This window comes from Clarias gariepinus, chromosome 9 (genome assembly GCF_024256425.1).
Source record: "Clarias gariepinus isolate MV-2021 ecotype Netherlands chromosome 9, CGAR_prim_01v2, whole genome shotgun sequence".
Classification (NCBI taxonomy): Eukaryota; Metazoa; Chordata; class Actinopteri; order Siluriformes; family Clariidae; genus Clarias; species Clarias gariepinus.
In genome coordinates this window covers 2,346,505-2,369,555 of record NC_071108.1, presented here as the reverse complement: position 1 = coordinate 2,369,555, position 23,051 = coordinate 2,346,505, and the positions used below count along the sequence as shown (strand labels likewise).

Sequence of the window (23,051 nt, the reverse complement as noted above, 5' to 3'; positions counted from 1 at the left end):
GTTATGTAAGATTAATGCACAATCACTTGACAGCTCTGTGTTGCCGTGTCGTCCGCTGGTGTCCAGAAGGTCTCGTATAAACCGTGTTGATTCACTAAAACACTCCAGGTGTTTTACTGTGTGGACGTTTTTTAAGGCCAACCAGGGACCAGTCTGGAGAAGAGTCTGAAAAGGGCTGTAAGGAGAATTTACAAACGATGTCACTCGAGATAAAAATGATGAATGGCGGCGGGAAACTTTTTAGACATTATTAAATCCCTAAATCTTTAACCATGGAGTGGCGGCGCGAGGTCTTCTCTGCAGGGTGTCAGAATGAGACGGACTAACACAATGCGTATCAGATGATGTTCCCTGTGTCTACACCATTCTGGGTATTCTATATAAGCCAGAGTACATCAAGATGACAGATGGGATATGGTTATGGAGTCACTGTCACCATGTTGAGGTTTATTATCTTCCAATACTAGTCACACAGTAACACAGTAAACACAATAACACACCAAAACACAATACAGGTGTTGTTTTTTTTGTTTTTTTATGTTAAATACATATAATACTGAATATTTGTGTGGCCAAAAAAGCTACTTCTGAAGTACATGAAAGTGACCAATCTCACTTAAAAATTTCAAGTTGCTAACTTCAGCCGTTTGGGAGAGATGATTTTATATGTGCCCCAAAAATGGACATTTTTTCGGCATTATACTGTCTCACTTCAAACAATAATCATTTAATATGCTAATTATTCATATTTCTTCATGAGTATTGCTACTAAAATTGGTGTAAACTTCTAGAAGCATCTGACCTGTAAAAAACAAAAGACAGGGGGAGAGAGACAGGGGGAGCGAGAGAGGGAGAGAGGAAAAGAATAAAGAAGAGAAGGAGAGATGGCAGTTAGGTCGGGTCACAGTCACACAGTGTATAAGGTGAATATCTATTTAGTGCAGAGTGCAAGCAGTGACTCCAGCAGGACTAACTATGACATCATAACTAAAAGGGAGGAGCCAGAAGGAAACACAGACATGAGGGGGAACTGAGATGTAAAGCAACCAATCACGTCACCATCAACAAACCTGAGTGATGAATGAGAGTGCGGAGGACAGCATCTAAACATACCAGTTCACCATAATACTCTACGTCCATGAGTCCCCCGGATCTGCCCCTTTACCCAAGGCAAATATATTTACAAAAATTATTGTCTAAATAAATAGGTTTTTAGACTAGATTTAGGCCAAAAGGCCAATATCAAACCTCCCCTTTATCTCTAAGATTCTGAAAAAGATAGTAGCGGAGCAGCTATGCTCATATCTACATAGAAATGGCATACATGAACTGTATCAGTCAGGATTTAGGCCTCATCACAGTACAGAGACAGCACTTGTTAAAGTAGTAAATGACATCCTATTGGCCTCTGATCAGGGTTGTGTAACTATGCTTGTATTACTTGACCTCAGTGCAGCTTTTGACACCGTTGATCACGCTATTCTTCTTCACAGATTAGAAAATGTAGTAGGAATTAAGGGTACAGCCCTCTCCTGGCTCAGATCCTATCTGACTGATCGTTATCAGTATGTAGACTTAAATGGTGATTATTCTGCATGTTCTCTAGTGGAGTTTGGCGTTCCGCAGGGTTCAGTTTTAGGTCCACTGCTTTTTTCCCTTTACATGCTTCCTCTGGGCAACATAATCCGTAAGCATGGTATTAGTTTTCATTGTTATATGTTATATGTCTCAGCAAAACCTGATGAGAAAAAACAGCTTACTAAAATTGAGCAATGTGTGCAGGACATAAGAAATTGGATGCTAATTAACTTCTTTCTGCTAAATCCGGATAAGACAGAAGTTCTAGTCAAAGGACCGCATACAGCTAGGAGTAAAATTTTAGATCACACCGTAACTTTAGATGGCCTTTCTGTTCCATCAAGTGCAACAGCGAAAGACCTTGGTGTGATTATTGATTCCAGCCTTTTATTTGAAGCACATGTGGATAATATTACCAGGATAGCATTCTTTCACCTCAGAAATATTGGCAGGATAAGAAATGTATTGTCGCTAAACGATGCAGAAAAACTAGTTCATGCTTTTATCACCTCTAGGTTGGACTATTGTAATGCCTTACTGTCTGGTTTTTCAGCTAGATGCATAAATAAGCTTCAGGTACTGTAGTCCAGAATGCAGCAGCGAGAGTCCTCACTAGAAGCAGAAGATATGAGCACATCACCCCTATCTTATCTTCACTCCATTGGCTCCCTGTGAAATTTCGCATTGATTTTAAAATACTACTCTTGACATATAAAGCATTAAATTGTCTCGCGCCGCAGTACCTGAGCGAACTGCTAGTGTCTTACGAACCGCCACGCCTACTTCGATCAAAGGATACAGGCTGCTTGTCAGTATCGCGTATTATGAAAAATACAGCTGGGGGCAGAGCTTTTTCTTACAAAGCCCCAAAATTATGGAATAGTCTTCCAAATAGTATTCGGGACTCAGACACAGTCTCAGTGTTTAAGTCCAGGCTAAAAACCTATTTATTTAGCCAAGCATTTTTATAAATAGATTTGCCATAGGTACGTAAAGGAGCAGATCTGGGGGACTCATGGACGTAGAGTATTATGGTGAACTGGTATGTTTGGATGCTGTCTTCCTCACTCTCATTGATCACTCAGGTTTTCTGACGGTGAGGTGATTGTTTGCTTTACATGTCAGGAAACCCTCATGTTGGTGTTTCCTTCTGGCTCTCCCTTTTAGTTATGCTGTCATAGTTAGTCCTGCCGGAGTCTCTGCTTGCACTCTACAGTTACTATACATTCACATTATACATTGTGAATTAAGTGTGTTTAAGTTAAAAATGGCTCAGGTAGACTGTAGGAAAGTCCAGTCCTTAACTATTGAGTGACAAAAGTCACAAGTCCTTAGCGAACAGTTGTCTCCATCAGCCGAGGACAGGACCGTCTTCGTTGAAAAGTAAAACTGTCCCCAGACACCACACGCATCCCAGGCAGACCACACGAGGCATCCATGCGACGAGATCTCCAACCAGAAGCAGGACACCATGATGAGTCAGACAGCTCAGGCAGAGGGTGTCTGGATCACTGGCAGCTCAGGAGTGACATGAATAGCTCGACAGAGAGACAGGTAGAGGGAAAGAGAGAGAGGGAGAGAGAGAAGAGGGGAGAGCAGAAGAGAAGGAGAAATGGCAGTTAGGTATGGTCACAGTCAAACAATGTATACCGCTCAAAAAAATAAAGGGAACACTTAGTGGTTTAAGTCAAACCGGGACTAAGTGTTTCCTTTTATATTTTATTGAGCAGTATATAATGTGAATGTATAGTTAGTGCAAAAAAAAGGAAGGCTATCCTAATAATATTATCAACATGTGCTCCAATTGACAGACTGGAATCTATAATCACACCAAGGTCTTTTACTGTTGCAATTGATGGAATAGAAAGGCCATCCAGAGTTACTGTGTGATTAAAAAAGCTTTCTTCTATCTGCATGTAGTCCTAGTACCAGAACCTCTGTCTTGTTAGGATTTAGCAGAAGGAAGTTAATTAACCTAAAGTCTCTTATGCCCTTTCACCACATTGTTAAACTTTATTAAGCTAGCTTTTCTCATCTGGCTTTGCTAAGACATATAACTGTGTGTCATCAATGTAACAGTGAAAACGTATACCATGCTTATAAATTCATGCCTATAAATTATGTTGCCCAGAGGAACCATGTAAAAGAAAAAAACAGTGGGCCTAAAACCGAACCCTGTGGAACACCAAACCTTACTTAAGGACAAGCAGAATAGTCACCATTTAAATCGACAATCTGTGTCTCATTGTCAGGAACAGTTTAACTAATTATATTTGAACAAAAAATGTACTCCTTCAAACATGTCTCTGGTCAGAACTCTCTTCCAGAAGGTTTTTCTTTGTCAACGTGTTCAGCGGCAAACTTTATCCAGCTTTAAGAGGAGAATTTTGGAGCAGGAGCGTCTTTCTTGGATGGGAGTTCTTGGTAAAGCAAAACTGATGTGCGCTGGTGTTCTAGTATCTTCCAGTTCATGGCAGGCCTGTACCTTCGTGGTTCCTTGGTTCCAACCCATTTCCTCTCAAGACTTGTATAAATCTCATTCTCTTCCTCAGATCTGCGCTGAGCTTCTTGGGCTTTTCTATTGTACTGTGTGTTGGTCAATCCATGCTGTCAAACAGACACTTTTTATGTTGCTCAAAGAAGCAATTAACTGGAGTCCCTCATCACCGCTAACAGGAAGTTGAGAGGCTTTGGGTTTGGACTTTCAACACCACTGAGTTTATGAGCTAACTGTGTATGTGTATGATTTTAACCTTGCACGGGCTGATTTAAAAAAGCCCAAAATAAATTAAAACCTGCGCATAAAATTCTTGTAATTTTTTCTATTGACTAAGATGTATGTGGTCCAATCCTATCAGGGTACCCGTGATCCTGTCACCAGTTTACTGCTGTATAATTGATAATCTATGTTAAAGTGTTATTTTTATGGCTGTTTATTGTATATTAAATGTTCTGAACAGCAAGGCATTACACTGATGCTGGAAGTGTGCAGTAATAACATCTGAACCAACAATTAACCAATATTGTAAAAATTCCTTTCCAGAATATTCCCTTATGCCCCAAATGATGTATCCTTGGCCTATACCATGGAATATTAGTGCTTAGTAAACACAAAGGTAATTCACTGACTTGATACCTGCTGCACTGTAGATGCCAGATTAGCATGTAGTAGAAGAACAAATGTGGAGCATCATTGAGTCTTTAATAACATACAGGACATATTTTGGGATCTTTTTTGGGGAAATTATAGGAGTGCTATAAAGGCTATAAGGTTATAAAATGTTAGTCACATGTTTACTTGCTTGAAAATGTTAACTTTAAAATTTATTATTAAGTCATTATTAACATTCTATGCTTTTTCTTTCTTTCTTTCTTTCATCTAAGTGTTGCAGTATTTTATTATTATATACATGCATTAGTATTAGTGTTTTGTTATATTAGTTTTACAGTTTTTTATTGTATGAGTATTTTGGGTTTGCAGATAGGCACTGGTGGCTCAGTGGTAGGTGTTTCTCCTGCCATGTGGAAGGCCCGGGTTCGATTCCCAGCCGGTGCCCAAGGCCCCCAGCCACTGGATGTAGTATCGGTCCCAAGCCTAGATAAAATGGAAAAGTTGCATCAGGAAGGGCATCTGGCGTAAAACCTGTGCCAAGTTGTTGTGTGGACCGTCTATTCCGCTGTGGCGACCCCTTGCCGAAAGACCAACGACATTTTGGTTTTGCAGCATTTTACTGGTTTAGAGTTTCGGTGTTATTTTAGTGTTACAGTGTTTTTGTATTTAAGTGGTTTAGTATTAATCACTCTTATAGTGTTATAGTGTCATAACATTTTAGTGCTTCAACATTTAAGTGTTAAGGTGTTTGTGTGCTATTGTACTCTGTAATTTTCTAACATACAGTATACTAATAAGCTGATAACTCACTTTGTTTTAGCTTTTATCTGTTTGAAAATTGGAAGATGTAATGTTTCTCCGAGACAGTGAGCAGTTTGTGTTTCCCAGTAGATCAGGGGTTTCAAACTGGATCCAGAAAATAACATGTAAATGTAAATGTAATATGTGGGTGCAGGCTTTGACAATCCATCCATCCATCCATCCATCCATCCAGTATGTTCCCCTCTCTATACATTCAACCCTCACTCTTTCTATCTATTCAATCGATCTATCTATCAATCCATCATCCATATGCCCATCTGTCTATCAGTCTCTCCCAACTGTCTATCCATCCACCCCTCACCTGTCTGTCCACCCATCCCTCCCACATGCTTGTCCATCCTTCCCTCCCACTTGTCTATCCATTCAGCCCATCTGTCTGTCCATCCATGCCACCGCCTGTCTGTCTGTCTATCCCCCATCATTCATCTGTCCATTTATCTCACCTGTCTACTCATCCATCCCCCTCCTGTCTAACCATTTATCTCCTGCATGTCTTTCTTTCTTTCTTTCTTTCTTTCTTTCTTTCTTTCTTTCTTTCATTCTTTCTTTCTTTCTCATGACCATCTTAAGTAATTTCACTACAGCCGTCTGCTTGAATATTATTATTTTTTATTTTTTCAAAACATAATTTTCCAGAATCAACTTTTCATTTAAATTGTTTGAAATTATTATTATTAGTGCCACATTAAACACCACCACGACCGCAGCATCTTAAGCAACTCAGACAATAAAAAGGCAACTTTTATATTCACAAAGCAGGAAATCAAACATGAGGATGAAGTGAAGAAATTAGACATATCTATAAAACCATCTATGGACACAAAACAATATACTGTATTTAAACAACAAAACACATTTTTTAAAATATATTATCTTATTATCATGACTTAATATTTACATTGTAATTAAATAAATAAACAGCTGTGATGTTAAATAATATATAAAATCAGGAACTACATTTTTAAAGGATGTTTAATATAGACACAAATGATTTATTTAACGGATAAAAAAACAATAAAACCTTAAAGTATTTCAGTAATATGTTTTAATTTCGAGCGCTAACTGGTGCGACTGGAAGGCACTTCCTCGGAAAATAAATTTTCTCCAAAATTCCTCAGAGCTCCGTCTTCTGTAACCTCAGTATCTGAAACATAAACACCGGATTAGTGTGGATTAGAAATCAATCAGTTCATGTATACCTGCCATTTAGTAACATATACTTTGATAAAAATAGACCTAAATTTCCTAATCTTTACAAAGGGTGCCAATAATAGTGGAGGGCATTGCATACATTTCTTGTGCATAAAATGTATTCTCTTTTTATTTACTTCAATTTATTATCTTTTTATTTACTTTTCTTTTATTCTTCTTAATTATACAAAAAAAAAATTTTTTTGGTCTCTTTTATGCATTTTGCGCCTGCTTTTCTTTTCTTCTCTTTTGTATCTTATTTTATTATCATCTTCTTCTTCTTCTTATGTCTTTTAACAATTGCTTTAAACATAAAAAACCTATTTAACAAGTGCAAAGTAACCTTACAAAGATAAAACTGTACTTTGTAATTTTGATCTTTTTAAAATAAAATATTCTTTCACACTTTTTTCTGTTAAAAGGTTCATTACACTTTTTGAAGCGTGAAATCTGTTTTGAAGCTTTAACCATGATCAGCTTCACGTGTGGACGCAATCTCTCCTCGCTGTGCTCCTTACAGAGTAACGTGATCGGCTCGAACCATTACAATCCTTCCTGCTTAATGGTGTTGTTAAGGAACTAGAAACAATAAAAGGATGAACTTTCTAATCAAGTGAACTCAACACAGAAGTTATAAGCCCCGCCCCCTCCTAACACACACAAGTCCAGCGTCGATCCTGAGTGCACAGGCCGAGCGTGAAAGTGTTTCGAGCTCGACCCCTCGCTCGGTCATAAAGTGCCTGAGACGCTTCTTTACTAATTCACAGATAATTACTGACTCAATATATCACCGGCTAATTAAGCATTTCTGTTAGCTTCTCGCAAAAGTGAGAGGAACAATGGCTCCTGGGGAATCATTCACACTTCATTTCCGAATCAAACCACATTCTCCATGCTTTTATATATGAGGATTTGTCCTCGGTCATCCATTACTGCTAAAGATGGAAAAATACTCTTCTGCTCTTTAGCTTGTCTGGGGATTACATCAGTGTTAATTCTAGCAGATAATGTGGATTTAGATTTAACCAGATGTTAGTCTTTGATTTATCACGGATTTGATGAAACGAATGACAGCAATTCATTTTAACGCAAAACATCATCAGAGTTGAGAAAAAGATTGCTAACGTTACCAAACCTATGGAAGTCTTTTGAGCAGATTGCACACGTGAACGCACACATGCAATCGATGTTTGGTAGATAAGGGCCCTTAAAATGTCTAATGAACCTGTAAAGAACCCATAGGAGTGTGTGTGTGTGTGTGTGTGTGTGTGTGTGTGTAACCAAATACGCAGGTTTGTGGGGGAAAAAAATCTAAATTGTTTGTTCATTATTCACTTCTCTCAGAAGTCCAATAGGTTTAGTGCATAACTAAATGTTCTTGGTTGCTTGAAAACTATCTGCTTGAAAGTTTTGAGAGAATCTGCAAATCATCAAACATATGTGTTTATCACCACAAAATCTGTTAATCTGTAATCTTAGTAGACGAGGGTCAGAACCTGGAAACAAGTCACATGGCATTGGGGAAACAATGCATGGATTTACGACTAGAAGCAAATTATAAGACTTAAATGATCTGACCACCTCACTTCGCCTAATACAGGACTGTATAACTGATATTTCAGAGAAAATGTCCAGAGCGACCCTCTCGGCTGCTTCCTGTTTTATCAGCTGTTAGCTTTCACATCTGATTCACCCCGTGGCGAAGTAAAATGCTGTACCTACTGTACACAGTGATAATTTAACAAGAAATTTCGATACGACATATTATTAAGTAAAATTTACGTCATGAAATAACCTAATGGTTTTGTGTCCAAAAAAAGAGACTAATTATTGTAAGTTGTATATTTAGTACAATTAGTAATTTAACTTGCTTTTACTAGACATACTGTAAAGTCTGTCCTTCATCCATATCACTTATTCTATCACACAGACAATCAGGCAATTTTAAATTTGAACAACCGAGACCACATGTTTTTGGACTGTAGGAAGAAACCTGAATACCCAGTGGAAAGCCACCGAGGACAGGGAGAACATGCAAACTCCATGCACAGCGAGTCACAGTGAGATTCAAACCCCTGACTCTGGAGCTTAGAGGTAGTAGCATTAACCACTAAGCCCATCATGTCACCTCTAAATTAACTTTAACTTTGACTCTGTTGGTGCCATTTTCTTTGATAATCCTATGAATCTGCCATAAATGTTCCAATATGGTGCAAGTAATAATTTAGACAACAAATACCTAAACTGTATAAACATTTCTTAAAAATAGACACAAGGACCTGACAAGCAGCAGCGCAATCCGGGAGAAAATCAAAACAGCAAATTGGCTAAGGCTGAGCTCCTCCAAACAAAATAATCGTATCTTACAGATAATCATTTTTGAACATTTGAACCGTGTGAACAATTTAGAGAAGGATGGATAACTTGTCGCCAACTTGCAGAAGAGATGCATCTGTCTGTGTGAACTGTACACACAAACGTTCATCGACACCACTTGAACATTACAGGAACTCAGCTGGGGGTTATTGCCATATCCCAGTACAGTCCTGACCTCAGGTTAAAGGAGTTCCTGGGAGGCCAGCGTTTTAGACATGAAGCTGGTAGTCCGATCAGGACTCCAGCATACTGAGAAAACTTTCTACCTTGATGGTGTCCGAGCGCTGGTGAAACTCTGGGATAAGTGCATTAGTGTATCAGGGGATCATATAGAGAAATAAAGGGAGTTTTTACTCTTATAACTGTTTTCTGTTATTCTGCATAATTAAGTGTCCCACTTAGATTTGAACGCCACTCATATAAGTTTTTTTTTTAAGCATTAATTCATTCCTAATTTTCTCATCCACCGAAGTCGTGGAAACTGAAATCTGGATGTGTGTGTTGTGTGTGTGATGTTTAGCTCTGAGGCAGTGAGTCAGGCGACACATGCAGCATTGCGAAACAAGCCATAATCCATCTGAAATTCATTTTTCTTTCTTTATTTTATCTTCATCCAAGCAGACGCATCAATCCAGCACAGGAACAGGATCACTCGCCGTCGGTCCCCCAAATCCGTCCGCTTGTAAGTAATGGTTGTTTGTCTGACCTCAACATGAGAAACACTTAACATAGACCTCACACTGCAGAGTGGTTGGGATTAAACTCACACACACCAAGTTTTACTCAATGTTCCACTCAATGAGCATTTTGTTCCGTTTGGTTCAACTAACCTGAAACATTTTAAACAAAGATTTATTATTTAGTAATATGACTTACACGTGTCTTACGCTGCTACGGCCGAGCGCACAGCGGGCTTGTGGCTAGCCTCATCAGCAATCTTGCACATCTTTTATAAACTGAGGAGAAAAATAAAGCAAAGGTTACTCAGTGATTCCATTTTACTGCATCAAAAACAAACACACAACCAAGTCCTGCTACTTTGCGAGCTTTTCTCCTTTAAGGTGTCACCTGGTCAACCATGTACATTCCATAAGAAGACATTTTCTCAAGGAATGGTTACGATGATTAAAGCTCTGATCAAGAATCTACATTTATATCTGCAACATATTTTTATACATCATGTTACTTTGGTATAGTAAATAATAAGTGTAAATAATAATAATATTAATGTTAATAAAGCAAGGAGAAAGCAATAAAACACGCTGTGTCATGCTCCTATGGGAAAATAGTCAGCGAAGGCTGATGTGATGAATGCGCTGATGAGGCACTACAGTACTTGTGTTTAATAATTGAAATAATGGAATAATAAAAATCTTTGTTGTCGTTGTATATTAAAATACTAGACAATTGGTTTGCAGCTACTCTGATTTGGCAAAATATTTAGTAATAAAAAGACCCATAGATAATATAACATAAATAACGAGAAATTAATTAAAGTAATCTAAAATGATGGGCAGCCATGCATACAATCACTGTAAGCAGTAGTCATGACAGCATTTAACAGTTCGTCCCTGCAGGAGTATACTGCACGTCAAAAACGTAAAGTACTGTAGAAATTCATCAGTTTTTATCAAGGTGTTTCTGCAGAAACGGCAGTTAGAGCTCGAGCAAGGAGCGGAATAAATCTGGATAAAAATGCATCTTGTAAACCTTTAATAGTTTATTTAATAGTTAAATGAAGTACCTGGCTAAATTTCCGAAAGGTCAAATTAATGGCAAAGAAAACAACTAAGGAGATTTGTAATTACTGGAGCTGGGTTATGGACCTTTCAACACATTATCAACACCCGTACCGAACCGTCAACTCAAAGGTGGTTGAAAAAAAAAATCAAGAATGGAGATCACTGGTACCGCACCTTGTTTTTTCTCTCGCTTTTTTTGAATAATAAGACAAAAGAAATGCAAAACCTCTGACACTGGAGACTCCTTCCATAAATCCTCAAATAAACATCATCGTGTCAAAAATTGCACACGATTTTTCATCAGTTCACGTCCTTGTGATCGAGCTGTTGCTATGGAAACAGCAATGTTTCAGAATAAGTGCATCCATATAAACCTGCGCTGCTGCCAGAGCTGCTGTTATAGAAAACTAATCAATACCATTTGAGCATCTGTAAATATCTGTAATCCTCTTCCAAATCTTATTCAATTCCTCTTTTTTAAATCTCTGACTTTCCACCACATTTTCTTAAAAATAAAGCACATCATGCCTTTCTTTATCTTGGCTCCTGGGTGGTGAGTGTTCTGAGGAAACCTCCTTAAAAAGGGTGGAGAGAAACATTGCAGACATTACATAGAAATTATGAAATGATCCAATAAAGCCTCCCAGCGCATTCCAGGATCAAGCAAGGGCTAAAGTTAAAGTTACATATGAAAAAAGCAGACGACATCAGCAGTAAGGATGCATTGAATGATACTGAATGAGTGACCTGTTTGTTCCTGGCTTAAAAAAAGTGACTCAATCCCCATGAAGCTCCATGTTAAAATTTACAAACAAAAATATAAACATGATTGCAGCCTGGGTCCAAAAAAAAAAAAAAAAAGTTTTGGTCCCCACAGCTAGATTTCTCATTAATGGAAACCCATAAGGGGTGAATTTTATGGAACTCATCTGTTAAAATGGCAATAAGCCATAGATTTATGCATAATCAGGGGCGCGGCTGGTTTGAGTGATAGCTGCGTTGCAGGCTCTTCGCTACGCCTCACTTTAGCTAACCAGCTAACTAGAATGGTTGTAGTTTAACTTACCCACAAGTAATGTAAAATTTTACACAGGATGCCGTGTAGTGTATGGATGATGGAGTTTAAACAAATGCAAAGTAACGTTAGGATACGAACAATTATCCACCTTAGCATTTTAGCTATGCTAAAACTAAACTAGCTAGCTTGTGGTAAATGAGGTAAGTAGGCACATTCCAATTGGTCCACACCACATGTTTGTCCATTTATGGATTAATTGGGGTTTAGTTGTAAAGATGGCTATGGTTGAGCTTCAAAAACACTCTTGCGCGGTACTTGCATTACTCTTTTTATTTATACTGGATGTTTTAGTTCGCTATCTGTCTTGCATCTATTTAGGACATTGTTGTTTTTTAACTGTTGTAATACCACGTGTCTTTGGGTTCCTGATCTGTTTAGCGCCTGATCAATGTAAGTTAGCATTAACATCAGAGGTAATGTTAGCTTCAGAGTTCATGTTTGTGACCACTAGCTTTACGTCACATGGTATCATAGTATCAATATCGATTCAATACCTCACACCAGTAGCAGTATCGCTACTGTACTGTACATCCCTAACCAGTGACTAATTCAACATCACTTCAGTGTGAAATGTGAAAAGTGCCATGCGGACGTACATGTCGGTCTGGAGCACTCCCGAGTGTTGTGGTAAATTCGATGGAAATGCATCCTGCACTCCGACGGGAACTTGACTGGTCCTGTCCAAAAGAAAGACAGTTTGTAGTCAGAGTTATGAGACAGGCAAGTTATTTAATCCGACATTAACGAATAAAAAGCTGTATACGTCTAACAGACACTCCCGTCAGCCACTGTGATTCTACATCTTACAGTCCAGTGACAGGAGAGGAGATGTCACTGGAGATGTTTAATATCGTCTCTCAGAATATCTGAGTCACCCTGCTTTAGCTAAGCACGGACCCGAAAGAACAGATTAGCGCACGCACTCGCTTCACACAAGGCCAAAGAACGAACTGTGAAGATGTCATTAAAATGAAATTTAATGCTTTAGTAGATAAACAGACAAATTGTAAATCAGACATCAGATGATTTCTTGTCTTGTTTGCTATACAGCTGTTTTATTTTCTAAAATCATAGAAAATGTGCATTTCTTACCTGTGAAATGTTTAATAAACCTGTCTTTAATGCTGACGTCTCTCAGGATGATCTCTTCAAAGGACAGAGAAAAAACAAACCGTTAAACAGTGAGGTCGGGTTCAAAATTCAATCTGCACAAGAGAACGTTAGAGAACATTAGAGAACATTAGAGAACATTGGAGAACATTAGAGAACGTTGGAGAACATTAGAGAACATTAGAGAACATTGGAGAACATTAGAGAACATTAGAGAACATTAGAGAACATTAGAGAACATTGGAGAACATTGGCGGTGTCTAATGAGGTGAGCAGATGTTCAGGTCTCGCAGGTCATCAGTACGTCTGGACTCTGTTTCAGAAGATTTAAGATTTCGGGTTTAAGCCATCAGATGGAGCATCAGAGCGGAGGAACAAAAAAAAACATAAAACAGACATGTTTTAGGAACGGGTATAGAGAAAAGATCACCACACGGACTACAAACCTGACTCAGTTACACCACGTCTGTGAGGAGGAACGGGCTAAAACTCCAGCAAGTTATTGTAAAAAGCTTATGGAAGGAAACATGAAAAGTCTGACCCAACATTTAAAGGCAATATCACCAAATACTAAGTAAGTGTATGTAAACTTCTGAGCCACTGGAAATGTGATAAAAGCAATAAAAGCTGAAATAAATAAATCTTATACTGGAGCTGAAGTACAATCTCTTTACTATGATTCTGACATTTTCATAATAAATTTGTGATCCTAACTGACCTAAGACAGTGAATGTTTACTAGGATTAAATGACAGAAATTGTGACAAATATACTTATGTATAAACACATTTCGCTAAGGTGTATGTAAACAAATTATTTAAGATCATCAAATAATTTTTAATATTACACAAAGATACAAAATGCAGTTTTAAATGATCATTTCAATTATTAAGGGAAAAAAAGCTGTCCAAACCTGCCTGGCCCTGTGTGCTAAATCAAGAATGAACTGTGATTTTTGGACAGCTAAGTTAAATTTCACTTGATTACTGCCTGACCTGCTGAATCAAGAAATCACTTCAATGGAACCTGTATGACAAAATGAAGCATCTGCTGAATTATATATTTTTTTATATAGGGTGGAGTATGACAATATTAAAAAAAAAAAAAAAAAAAAAAAAAAAAAAATATATATATATATATATATATATATATATATTATTATTAAATAAATAATTTAAATGACCATTAATGATTGTAATATTAACTATTAAATACTTAAATATTAAATATATATTCAATATAAATTTATAGTTATTCAAATAAATAATTACCTTAATAAGCATATTGATAATTAAAAAAATAGATAAATTATAAAAAACAAATAAATAATTGAATAAAGCATATACAGTACATGTCTTTTAAATAAATTACTTTTTATTACTTTTTTTTTTTACTGCTTTTAAATCTTTTATTTAATGCCATATGTATTTATTTAGTAATGTTGCATTCCATCCCAAGTGTTACCTTGAATATGTAAATCCGAATAGTGATCTCAATAATAATCCTATTAAAAAAATATCAATTCTGCACATTTTATCAACAACATCTATTTCTTCCGGCCTTAAGTCCTTCTAAAATATATCATTTAAAAAAATATGCGCTCTGTTAATCTGCATTTTTATTACACTGAGAGCAGTGGATGTCTGGTCATGAAATGTGAGTGTGTGTGAAGGAATTTGTTTTAGACATCATCCTCAGGGCAACCTCGTTTAAATCTGCACCGCGCCCGGGTTCCTCCCAAATCCAGCTGCACAGTGGTTCAAAGTTTTGTTTCATTAATCCTGTAACCGGCCAAATTTACTGAGCAGTGTATAATGTTGCGGTATGGAAAACAATCACAGAAAGGGTTAAAGTGGTTAAGAGGAGTTTCCAGTGAATTAGACGGTTTGGGATAAAAGCTGTGTAATTAATCGTGTGAAACTGGAGATACTGTCGTGAGAAGGTGATCGACAAAACGGTGGGCCAGTCTCCTCTCGGTTAATCCTTACAGGAAACTGCAACAGTGATGCTGAAGGAGTGATGGGTAATACACATATGGTATTTTATGTGCAGTGGTTTTCATGTCTGTGTTAATTAATTTTCATGTACAGTACAACATCTGTAACGGCTACTTGCAGAGTGCCAGATGTTTTATTATTCTGATTAGAATTAGATTAGAATTCTGTTCTATTTTTCTGACATTTTTAGTTGCATATTTTGCTTAATTTCTGAAGAAAGCCTTTAAGATTAACAAACTGTAAATATATTTTTGTGGTTGTTGCATTGCCTAAAATGTGAAGAGGTTTACCCCCACTAGTTTATGCTTTGTCTTCAAAGATACACTATACCACTGGCAAAAAACAGGTATGTACACCATCACACCCACACCCATACATGATTGTACAGAATGTATTTGTACCGTATAGCATCATTACAGTTCCGCTTCTGAAAGAGGCCCAAACTCTTATGCAGCATGATGGTCCTCCTGGGATGAACCAGCTCTATGAAGACATGGTAGAACTCGAGCGTCCTTCAAAGAGCCCTGTCTGAAATCAACCTCACTGAACACCTTTGCGATGAACTGGAACTGGAGCCTCCTCGACATCCCAACATCAGCACTTGAGCTCACTAACGCTCCTGTAACTTGAATGGAAAAAAAAATCCACATGGCCTCACTCCCAACATCTAGTGTCTTCTCAGGAGAGAAGAGTGGAACAGGAACGGGAAATAAATCTGGAATGTAACGTTCAACGAGGACATACAGTATGGGTGTCATAGTCAGGGGTGTACATACTTTTGTCTCACTTCAAGAGAATATCCACTGATGTTTTCCACCTATCCCGTCCCTCACACTCAGAGCTTCCTGTTGTAAGGAGATTACTACTCAGAGTCGCAGTGCTTATCAATGTCAGATGCCCAAATCCGTGCAGCTGCTAATCATAGCCTCCCGCGGACACGGTGATTACTCACCCTGTATTATGAATGAATTCGAGATGGCTGGTTAATTCTCAGCGTAGTTTAATTAACACAAAGCGCTCACATGGCAGCGTAACTCAGTTTAACTCTGCCTTTATATAGTAGAGAGGAAATAGCCGGCCATTAGGGACATTACATGCAACATTAGATAGGGTCTAGTGACATTATGGAATTGACAGCTCTATGAGTCGTGCAGCAGAGAATCGCTAATGAATTAACTATAAAATACAAAGGAAAATATATATTTAATGGGAATATAAATGAAAAAACACAAAGGTTGTTCATTTATACACCAGAATTCTGCAGATGGCTTTTTGACTCATAAGTCCAGGCAGATTCAGCAGATTTTAAAGACTAAAGGGACTTCAAAGTAAATGTTGATTGTTGTATAGCAATTTAATTGCACCAAATAACAAATTATGCTTATTATCTTGTTTGTCATTTATTAATTTTTTTATAAAATTGTCATTACAACTTTAAATTTGTTAAATAAATGAATGAATAAATAAATAAAAAACAATAAAATTAAGTGAAAAGTTCAACTGTAAAGTCACAAATTAACCTCTGGACACTGGAGACTCCTTCCTCAGCTGTTACATTACCGTTAAATGTCTCCTTCTAAACAACTTCACCACATCAGTGCTTACACACCTTTTAAAAGCTTTTCATGTCACTAAGCTGTGACCATGGAAACCGTAACAAATTAAAACGAGCGCATTAGTATAAACCTGGGATTGTATATCTCTATCGTGTGTTAGTTTTATTTGTTAAATGGCAGCGACACATTCTTAATCTGTGAATTAAAAGGTTCAAGTTTCGTTTTGAAAGCATCACGTTGAATATAATATAATAATATAATCTGATTATGTCCATGAAAACATCCTGACTAGTTTTCAGTTTTGTTTTTCAACCCTGAATCTTTGATCTTTCTGACTCATTGTTGTTTCATTTTTAATGCGGTCCACAGAATATAAAGCAACACGTCACTGCTCGGTTCCTCATAAACAGCCTGAACGATAATACACACACACACACACACACACACACACTCTGGATCACACTTTGCACACTTCTCTTACACCACTGTGACTTCACTATTATACTTCAGTGAAGTCTTGCCAGTGCTCGAGCTCTGGGCCAGAAGTGGCTAATGCGGCTGGCAGACTCTCTTTAGAGCGAAGCAACTAAACGCTTGATTACATGAATCACCGTCATCTGCAATCCACTGGTTTCCAGCCAGAGCAAGAAAAACACCAGCACTGAATATAAGAACGAGTTCTACAGTAAATGTTGTGTTTCCTTTCATACACACAGTACATAACTAACATAGCTAACACCAGATTAGCTTTTGCACATGCTACCTTTGAGTTGAAAACGTTAATGCAAAAAGAAAAAAAAAATCATTAAACTGTAGCATAAATAATACATAATATGGATGTTATTAAATATATTATAAGCATATACAGTATGTACTGTAGCTAAGGTGAGATAGTTAGCATTACAGCAAAACATAACGGGTTGAGTTCTAGCTAGTTGACTAGCATAGCATCAGCACCTAGCAAGCAAAAAGGAACTGCTAATTTGCTACTTTCGCATATAAAGTCTTTGTTTCATTACAAATAATGTGTACTGTTATAAGAACTGTGATGATAAGTTGTTGATAAGTTGACAGATCTTACACTCCTAACATTTATGTGTTCATTGTTTTTTTAAATAATGCTCTCTCTCTCTCTTTCTCCCCCTCTGTGTTCTAGCAGTTCTCTGGCTGACCACTAGTCTGAGTCCAATTAGTCAAATACCATGTTTTTACGATGCTTCCTGATCAAACTTCTTCTTTGTAATTCCAACGCTACAAATGCGTCAAAGAAATCCAAACATGGGGATGGCAGAAAGAAAAAGACACTTATGGTTTTAGGATAAAATGTTTGCACCAAATTACTGTACGTTGCTGTTATTATGACTATTGCATGACTTTTGAACTCCCAAACAAAAAAGAAAGAAAGTAAGAAAGTCTGATTTTCAGTTAGAAGAGGCTGCTCTGTCTGAGGGTGAACCGTCCCAGAGACAAATACAGCGGTATCTCGTAGTGATGCGCGGGTCGGGTATTTTTCCAAATATGAAATATGAAAATAAATATTCCCAAATATTTAATATAGGCTATAGGGAATTGCACGCAACATACATGGATGTTTTATTTAATTTTGTTTTTAATGACCCACCCCAACCCGCCCCGCAAATAAAGTGACAATTTCTTTACCTTCCCCAACCCGACCCGCGGGTTACCAGACCCGCGCATCACTAGCATCACTAGTACCTCGGCATACAAATGTAATCCATAAATGCAACCGATGTTACCAATTTCCAACACTATAATCATACAAGACATGTAAATTAAGTAAAATATTAAATAAATAGACATTAATTTGTATTAATTTAACCCTAATTTATGATTCCTCTCGGCACCGTCTGCTTTAAAAACCAAACTGAAAGCGGCTCCCATTTCTTCTTGCTACCATCCTTGCTAACATTCTAGGGACTAATGGTGCTACATCACATTTTTGTCTGGCTTTCCACTGGCACAAACAAGTTTTGATCGACTACTGGAACTACAGTATGTATGACCAAATGTACGTGCTTATGTATGCCGAGACAAATTTCCTGAAATTTTAAATCTTAGGGCGAAAATTTGCTAGGTGGGGTATTCATATGCTGAGAGACCACTGTAGCTAGGAATCTTAAAATTATCCTTTTATTATTCTACAGTATACACAAGCAGAACTTCCTCTTAAAGCTGCTAAAGGGAAGTTGACGAGGAATTAATAAAATATTAAATAATAAATCTTACTTTTAAAAAATTCACTCATTCTCTACTTTGTTAATCCTGTACAGGGTCACAGGAGGCCTGGAGCCTATCCCGGAGACTGAGTGCACTAGGAGGGGTACACCGTGGATGGTGTACTAAATCATCACAGGGCACAAGCTCACACTCACTCACTTGCTACAGGGAATTTGGAGATGACAATTAGCCTAATCTGCATGTCTTTGAACTGGGAGACTGTGGCCATGCTCAAAAACATAGCACATGTTTGGTGGTAATTTTTTTTCATTAAACTATATTAACATATGCCTTATTTACATATATAAACCGCACATAAATGATATTTACATCATCACTAGCTCACCTATAGGCCTGCTGTGGGTGGATTTTTCCCGAGTGTTGAGCTTTTCCCGCTCGCTGTCCCTGATCACGTGCAGCAGCAGGTCCAGCAGAGTGTGCTTGTCCTCGTGTGTCACTTCTTTGCTGTCCATAGACCGGCTGGAGGTGATGAGCAAAAGAATTACACTCAACAATATGTGCCATCTCTTCTCAGCCTGCATGGCTTTTTCAGCCTGCTAAACAAACACATACACACGCACACACACACACACACATACACAAAACCCAGTCAAATCATGATTATACAAAAAAACCCTGACAGCATTTGATCCCAATATATTTCACTGTGTTCCCACTTTTGTGACATTTTCTGTGGATCGTCACACATTTACAGTATAGATCATGACAAGGTGATCGTACAGTACGATGGCAGCTTACCGGGGTGTGTCGGGTGGCCCATAGTGATCCATAGATCGCAACAAACTTTTTGGACATGCTCAGAAGATTTGTGGCAGATCTACAGGAGGTCCCCTATATACTTTTATAAGCCTATTTGTGATCATTTGGGATTTCTGTCATCGATCGTAGGCACCGTGTCTCATGATGGCGAGGAGTTTTGAACCCCAGGATGATTTCACAGGCACGTGAACTTGCACATTTTTATCCGTGATGTTTGTAGTAACTGTGACAAGTTTTAGCGATTGTCAGAGTGGTTTATGTGACAGATAAACTTGGACATTTGTACTGGAGAAACAGATACGTCTTGAACGTGGCTTTAATTAATGCCATGCCATTTACTTTAATATTTACAGTACAGATCTTTAAAAGTGTAAGATTCATTTAACACAACCTGCAGTATAGTAACATTCTGTATATTTGTTTTGCTTAAATAATCAGGGTTTATAGAAATTAGGATTTTCATTAGATTATCACTTTTATTTCGCTTATTTAACATTTTACAGTGTTTAAATGAACACCTACAATGCGTAAAGAGCTTCTGTAAACACCTAACAACATTGACTTAGCATACAGTATATAGTAGCAGACTTGAACTCAGGCAGTGTCTACAATGAACCTGTGGCCTTAAATGACCCTTTTTTAATGTAAATGCTACAGTATTAAATTAACACCTGAAATCTTTTATTCGCATTCAACGAACACATACAGTAACATTTATTCAAATACTTTTGTGCAGATTTAACACATATATGAAATATAGTCATTTAATAGTCACTTTTTGTCTTTGTGTAACTTTTTGAGTGCTAAATAAGCACTTGAGTTGTTTAATAATATTAAATAAACACTTTGTCCACTTAATCAATACAGTATTAAATGAAAATAAATTACTTTGTTATTTTAAGGCATACTATCTGGACATGTACTATTATTGTTATAATGATTTATTTTTGTGACTAATTCTATAATTCAGGGTCCCTTGCATGTCTGTTTTTTATTATAAGTATAATTACTCTAAATATTTTCTTCTTAAACTATCATACACTGCTTGGCCAAAAAAAAGTCACCATCTGGATTTAACTGAACAAATAGTTGAGACCCTTCCACTAGATAATTACTGCAGTGATTAATAATGGGTTATTTTACCCTAACTGATGTAGGGATGTGAGGAGCTTCTCGTTTCTTATACAACAATGCCAGAAGACATATCATGTTGTCATAGCAAAAATATTACTCTGTTTCAGAAAGGTCAAATTCTTAGTAAAAAAGATTTTGCACACAATGAGAAGATACAGTAATTCAAGGGATTGGGACTTAACAGCTGCTTAGCCTTAGGAAAATCACCTATCAGTGAGACTAATTGGAGAAAAGAGGATTCAGTTAGCTATGGAGCATAAAGAACGGACTGTGGAGCATTGGGAAAAGTTTATGAGGTCTGATGAGTCCAGATTTACCCTGTTCCAGAGTGGACACGTCACGGTAAGAAGAGAGACGGATGTGTCTGCATCATGGTAGTCTAATGTCTACTGAATGTCTACTGTACAGTTGCTCAGGTCTAGGTTCAGCAATGGTATATGCCCGAAAAATGAAGTCAGCTGACCACCTGAGCAGGGAGCATGAGACGTCATTACGTACTGAATTCCTTACGTATTACATTAAATAAACACAGTGTTACTGCGTTCATAAACCAGTGTTAATAATAATAATAATAATAATAATAAAGTGCAGATTAATTAGCTCTTAGATTAAAACAAGACTTTAAAAGAGTTAACACCTTAAAAGAGTTTTATCCTCATTATAAAGTAGAAACATAATAACTGAGCTGAATTAACACCTAATGCGTAATGTTTGTACTTTAACTGTGTTAAATTTATGTATTGGTTATGTTTAAATTAAAACACCTCCAACACCAAATTAATGCCTCTATAGTGATTAATTACAACTTGGACTATATATTTTAAAGTTATTCAGATAAATGCTTTTAATTATGGTGTTGAATTACCAGCTCTAATAGTCCACTCTAAAAGTGGGAATATTTCCATTCTTACTTAAATCATTGAATGAACACTTCAGTTTTACAATAAAGACTTAAGCAGTTACTGTGTTGAATGAACACCTGGGGCAGCCCGCTCTTACAGTATAAAGGTCAAGTCTCACTTATTATACTGAATTAACACAAAGAAGTGTTGATTAATTACCTGTTAAAGTTCAATGTAATACTTGACTTTGGTTAAACTGTTTAGATGCTTAGACTAAAACCAATACTTACCATGTTGATTAATTACCACTTAGATTTAACATTTACTGTGTTGACACCAAAAATTGCCTGCCTTTAAAATATCTTAGTTCTTACTAATAAAATAAAATTATATTTTAATATAAAATGATAAAAAAAAAACTTAGTTGGTAATTAATGCCTTCAGTGCTGATTAACTGGCATTCAGTGGTTTTCTACAAATAACACCTCAACTCACACTTAAGGTACAAAATCAGATCTTACTTATTATATTCTGTTAACAAAAAAAATGACACTTAGATTAAAATAAAAAAACAACTTCTTGTTAAATAAACACTTGTAGCTGCCTAGTCTTACAGTACTGAATGAAATCTTACTTATTACCCATAATTCCCCCAGACACCAGTGAATTAACACCTCCAGTGTTGACTAATCACCTCTTACATCGGAATTAACACTCAGGGTGTTGAATTGATTACCTCTCAGATTTACCCGATTTTAAGGACAGGATTGACACCTGTTATATTGTTATATTGAAGTGAATCAATTCTTATGTCTTTTAACCAAATGAACACAATTAACAGTTATGAATAATTACATTTGATTGCTATGAATAAATGCAGTAGGCACATGATGAGGGTTATAAGCAGTAATATTACTTTTACTGTGTGATAATTCCAGATTAACACAGATAGACAGCAGATCATTTCTGTTAAAACACGTGCCACTGTAGTTTACAAAGTAAAACATTGTAACAACTTTTAATTAGCTCTTTAAACTTTTAAACTTCAAACAACTTTGATCATTAAAAAAAAAAAAGAAAAAAATTCCACTTACACTGTGTGGTGGCAGCCGGTGTTGGTGGTGGATGTGTGTGTAAGAGAGAGAGTGTGTGTGTGTGTGTGTACAGTATATTCCCGACCGGCTCTGGAGGACACACTCGCTTCTTCCACACCATGCGTCCCGTTTTATGCGTCAAACTGCAGAGATTTCTGGATGTAACGCGATCGATTGGGTGGGTGGAAGAGACGCGGACGTCTTCTACACTCCATCAGTTTTTTCACCTTTTTATTACAGTTATTATAATTAATATCTCCTCCTCCTCGCCGTCTTTGTTTTCCCGCCCCTCCTTTCAGCTCCAGATCATCAAGACATCTGTTTCTGAGCTCACTTCTTCTCCTTTCTCACAAATGGTTTTCCTCTTTTATTTTATTATTAGAAATATATATATATATATAT

The 23,051-nt window shown here is 37.0% G+C and overlaps 1 protein-coding gene across 1 annotated transcript; it reads right to left on the bottom strand.

Moving 5' to 3' along the window:
- Window positions 1-6,500: 6,500 nt before the first annotated feature.
- alkal1 (ALK and LTK ligand 1) lies at window positions 6,501-22,828 on the bottom strand. The gene is made up of 6 exons (XM_053504899.1): window positions 22,650-22,828; window positions 19,146-19,356; window positions 12,992-13,045; window positions 12,496-12,576; window positions 9,956-10,035; window positions 6,501-6,656 (listed from the first exon to the last, which is right to left on the bottom strand). Exons 2-5 carry the CDS (start codon window positions 19,339-19,341, stop codon window positions 9,971-9,973), a joined length of 396 nt encoding a protein of 131 aa, XP_053360874.1. The 5' UTR covers window positions 19,342-19,356; window positions 22,650-22,828; the 3' UTR covers window positions 6,501-6,656; window positions 9,956-9,970.
- Between the last annotated feature and the right edge of the window lie 223 nt (window positions 22,829-23,051).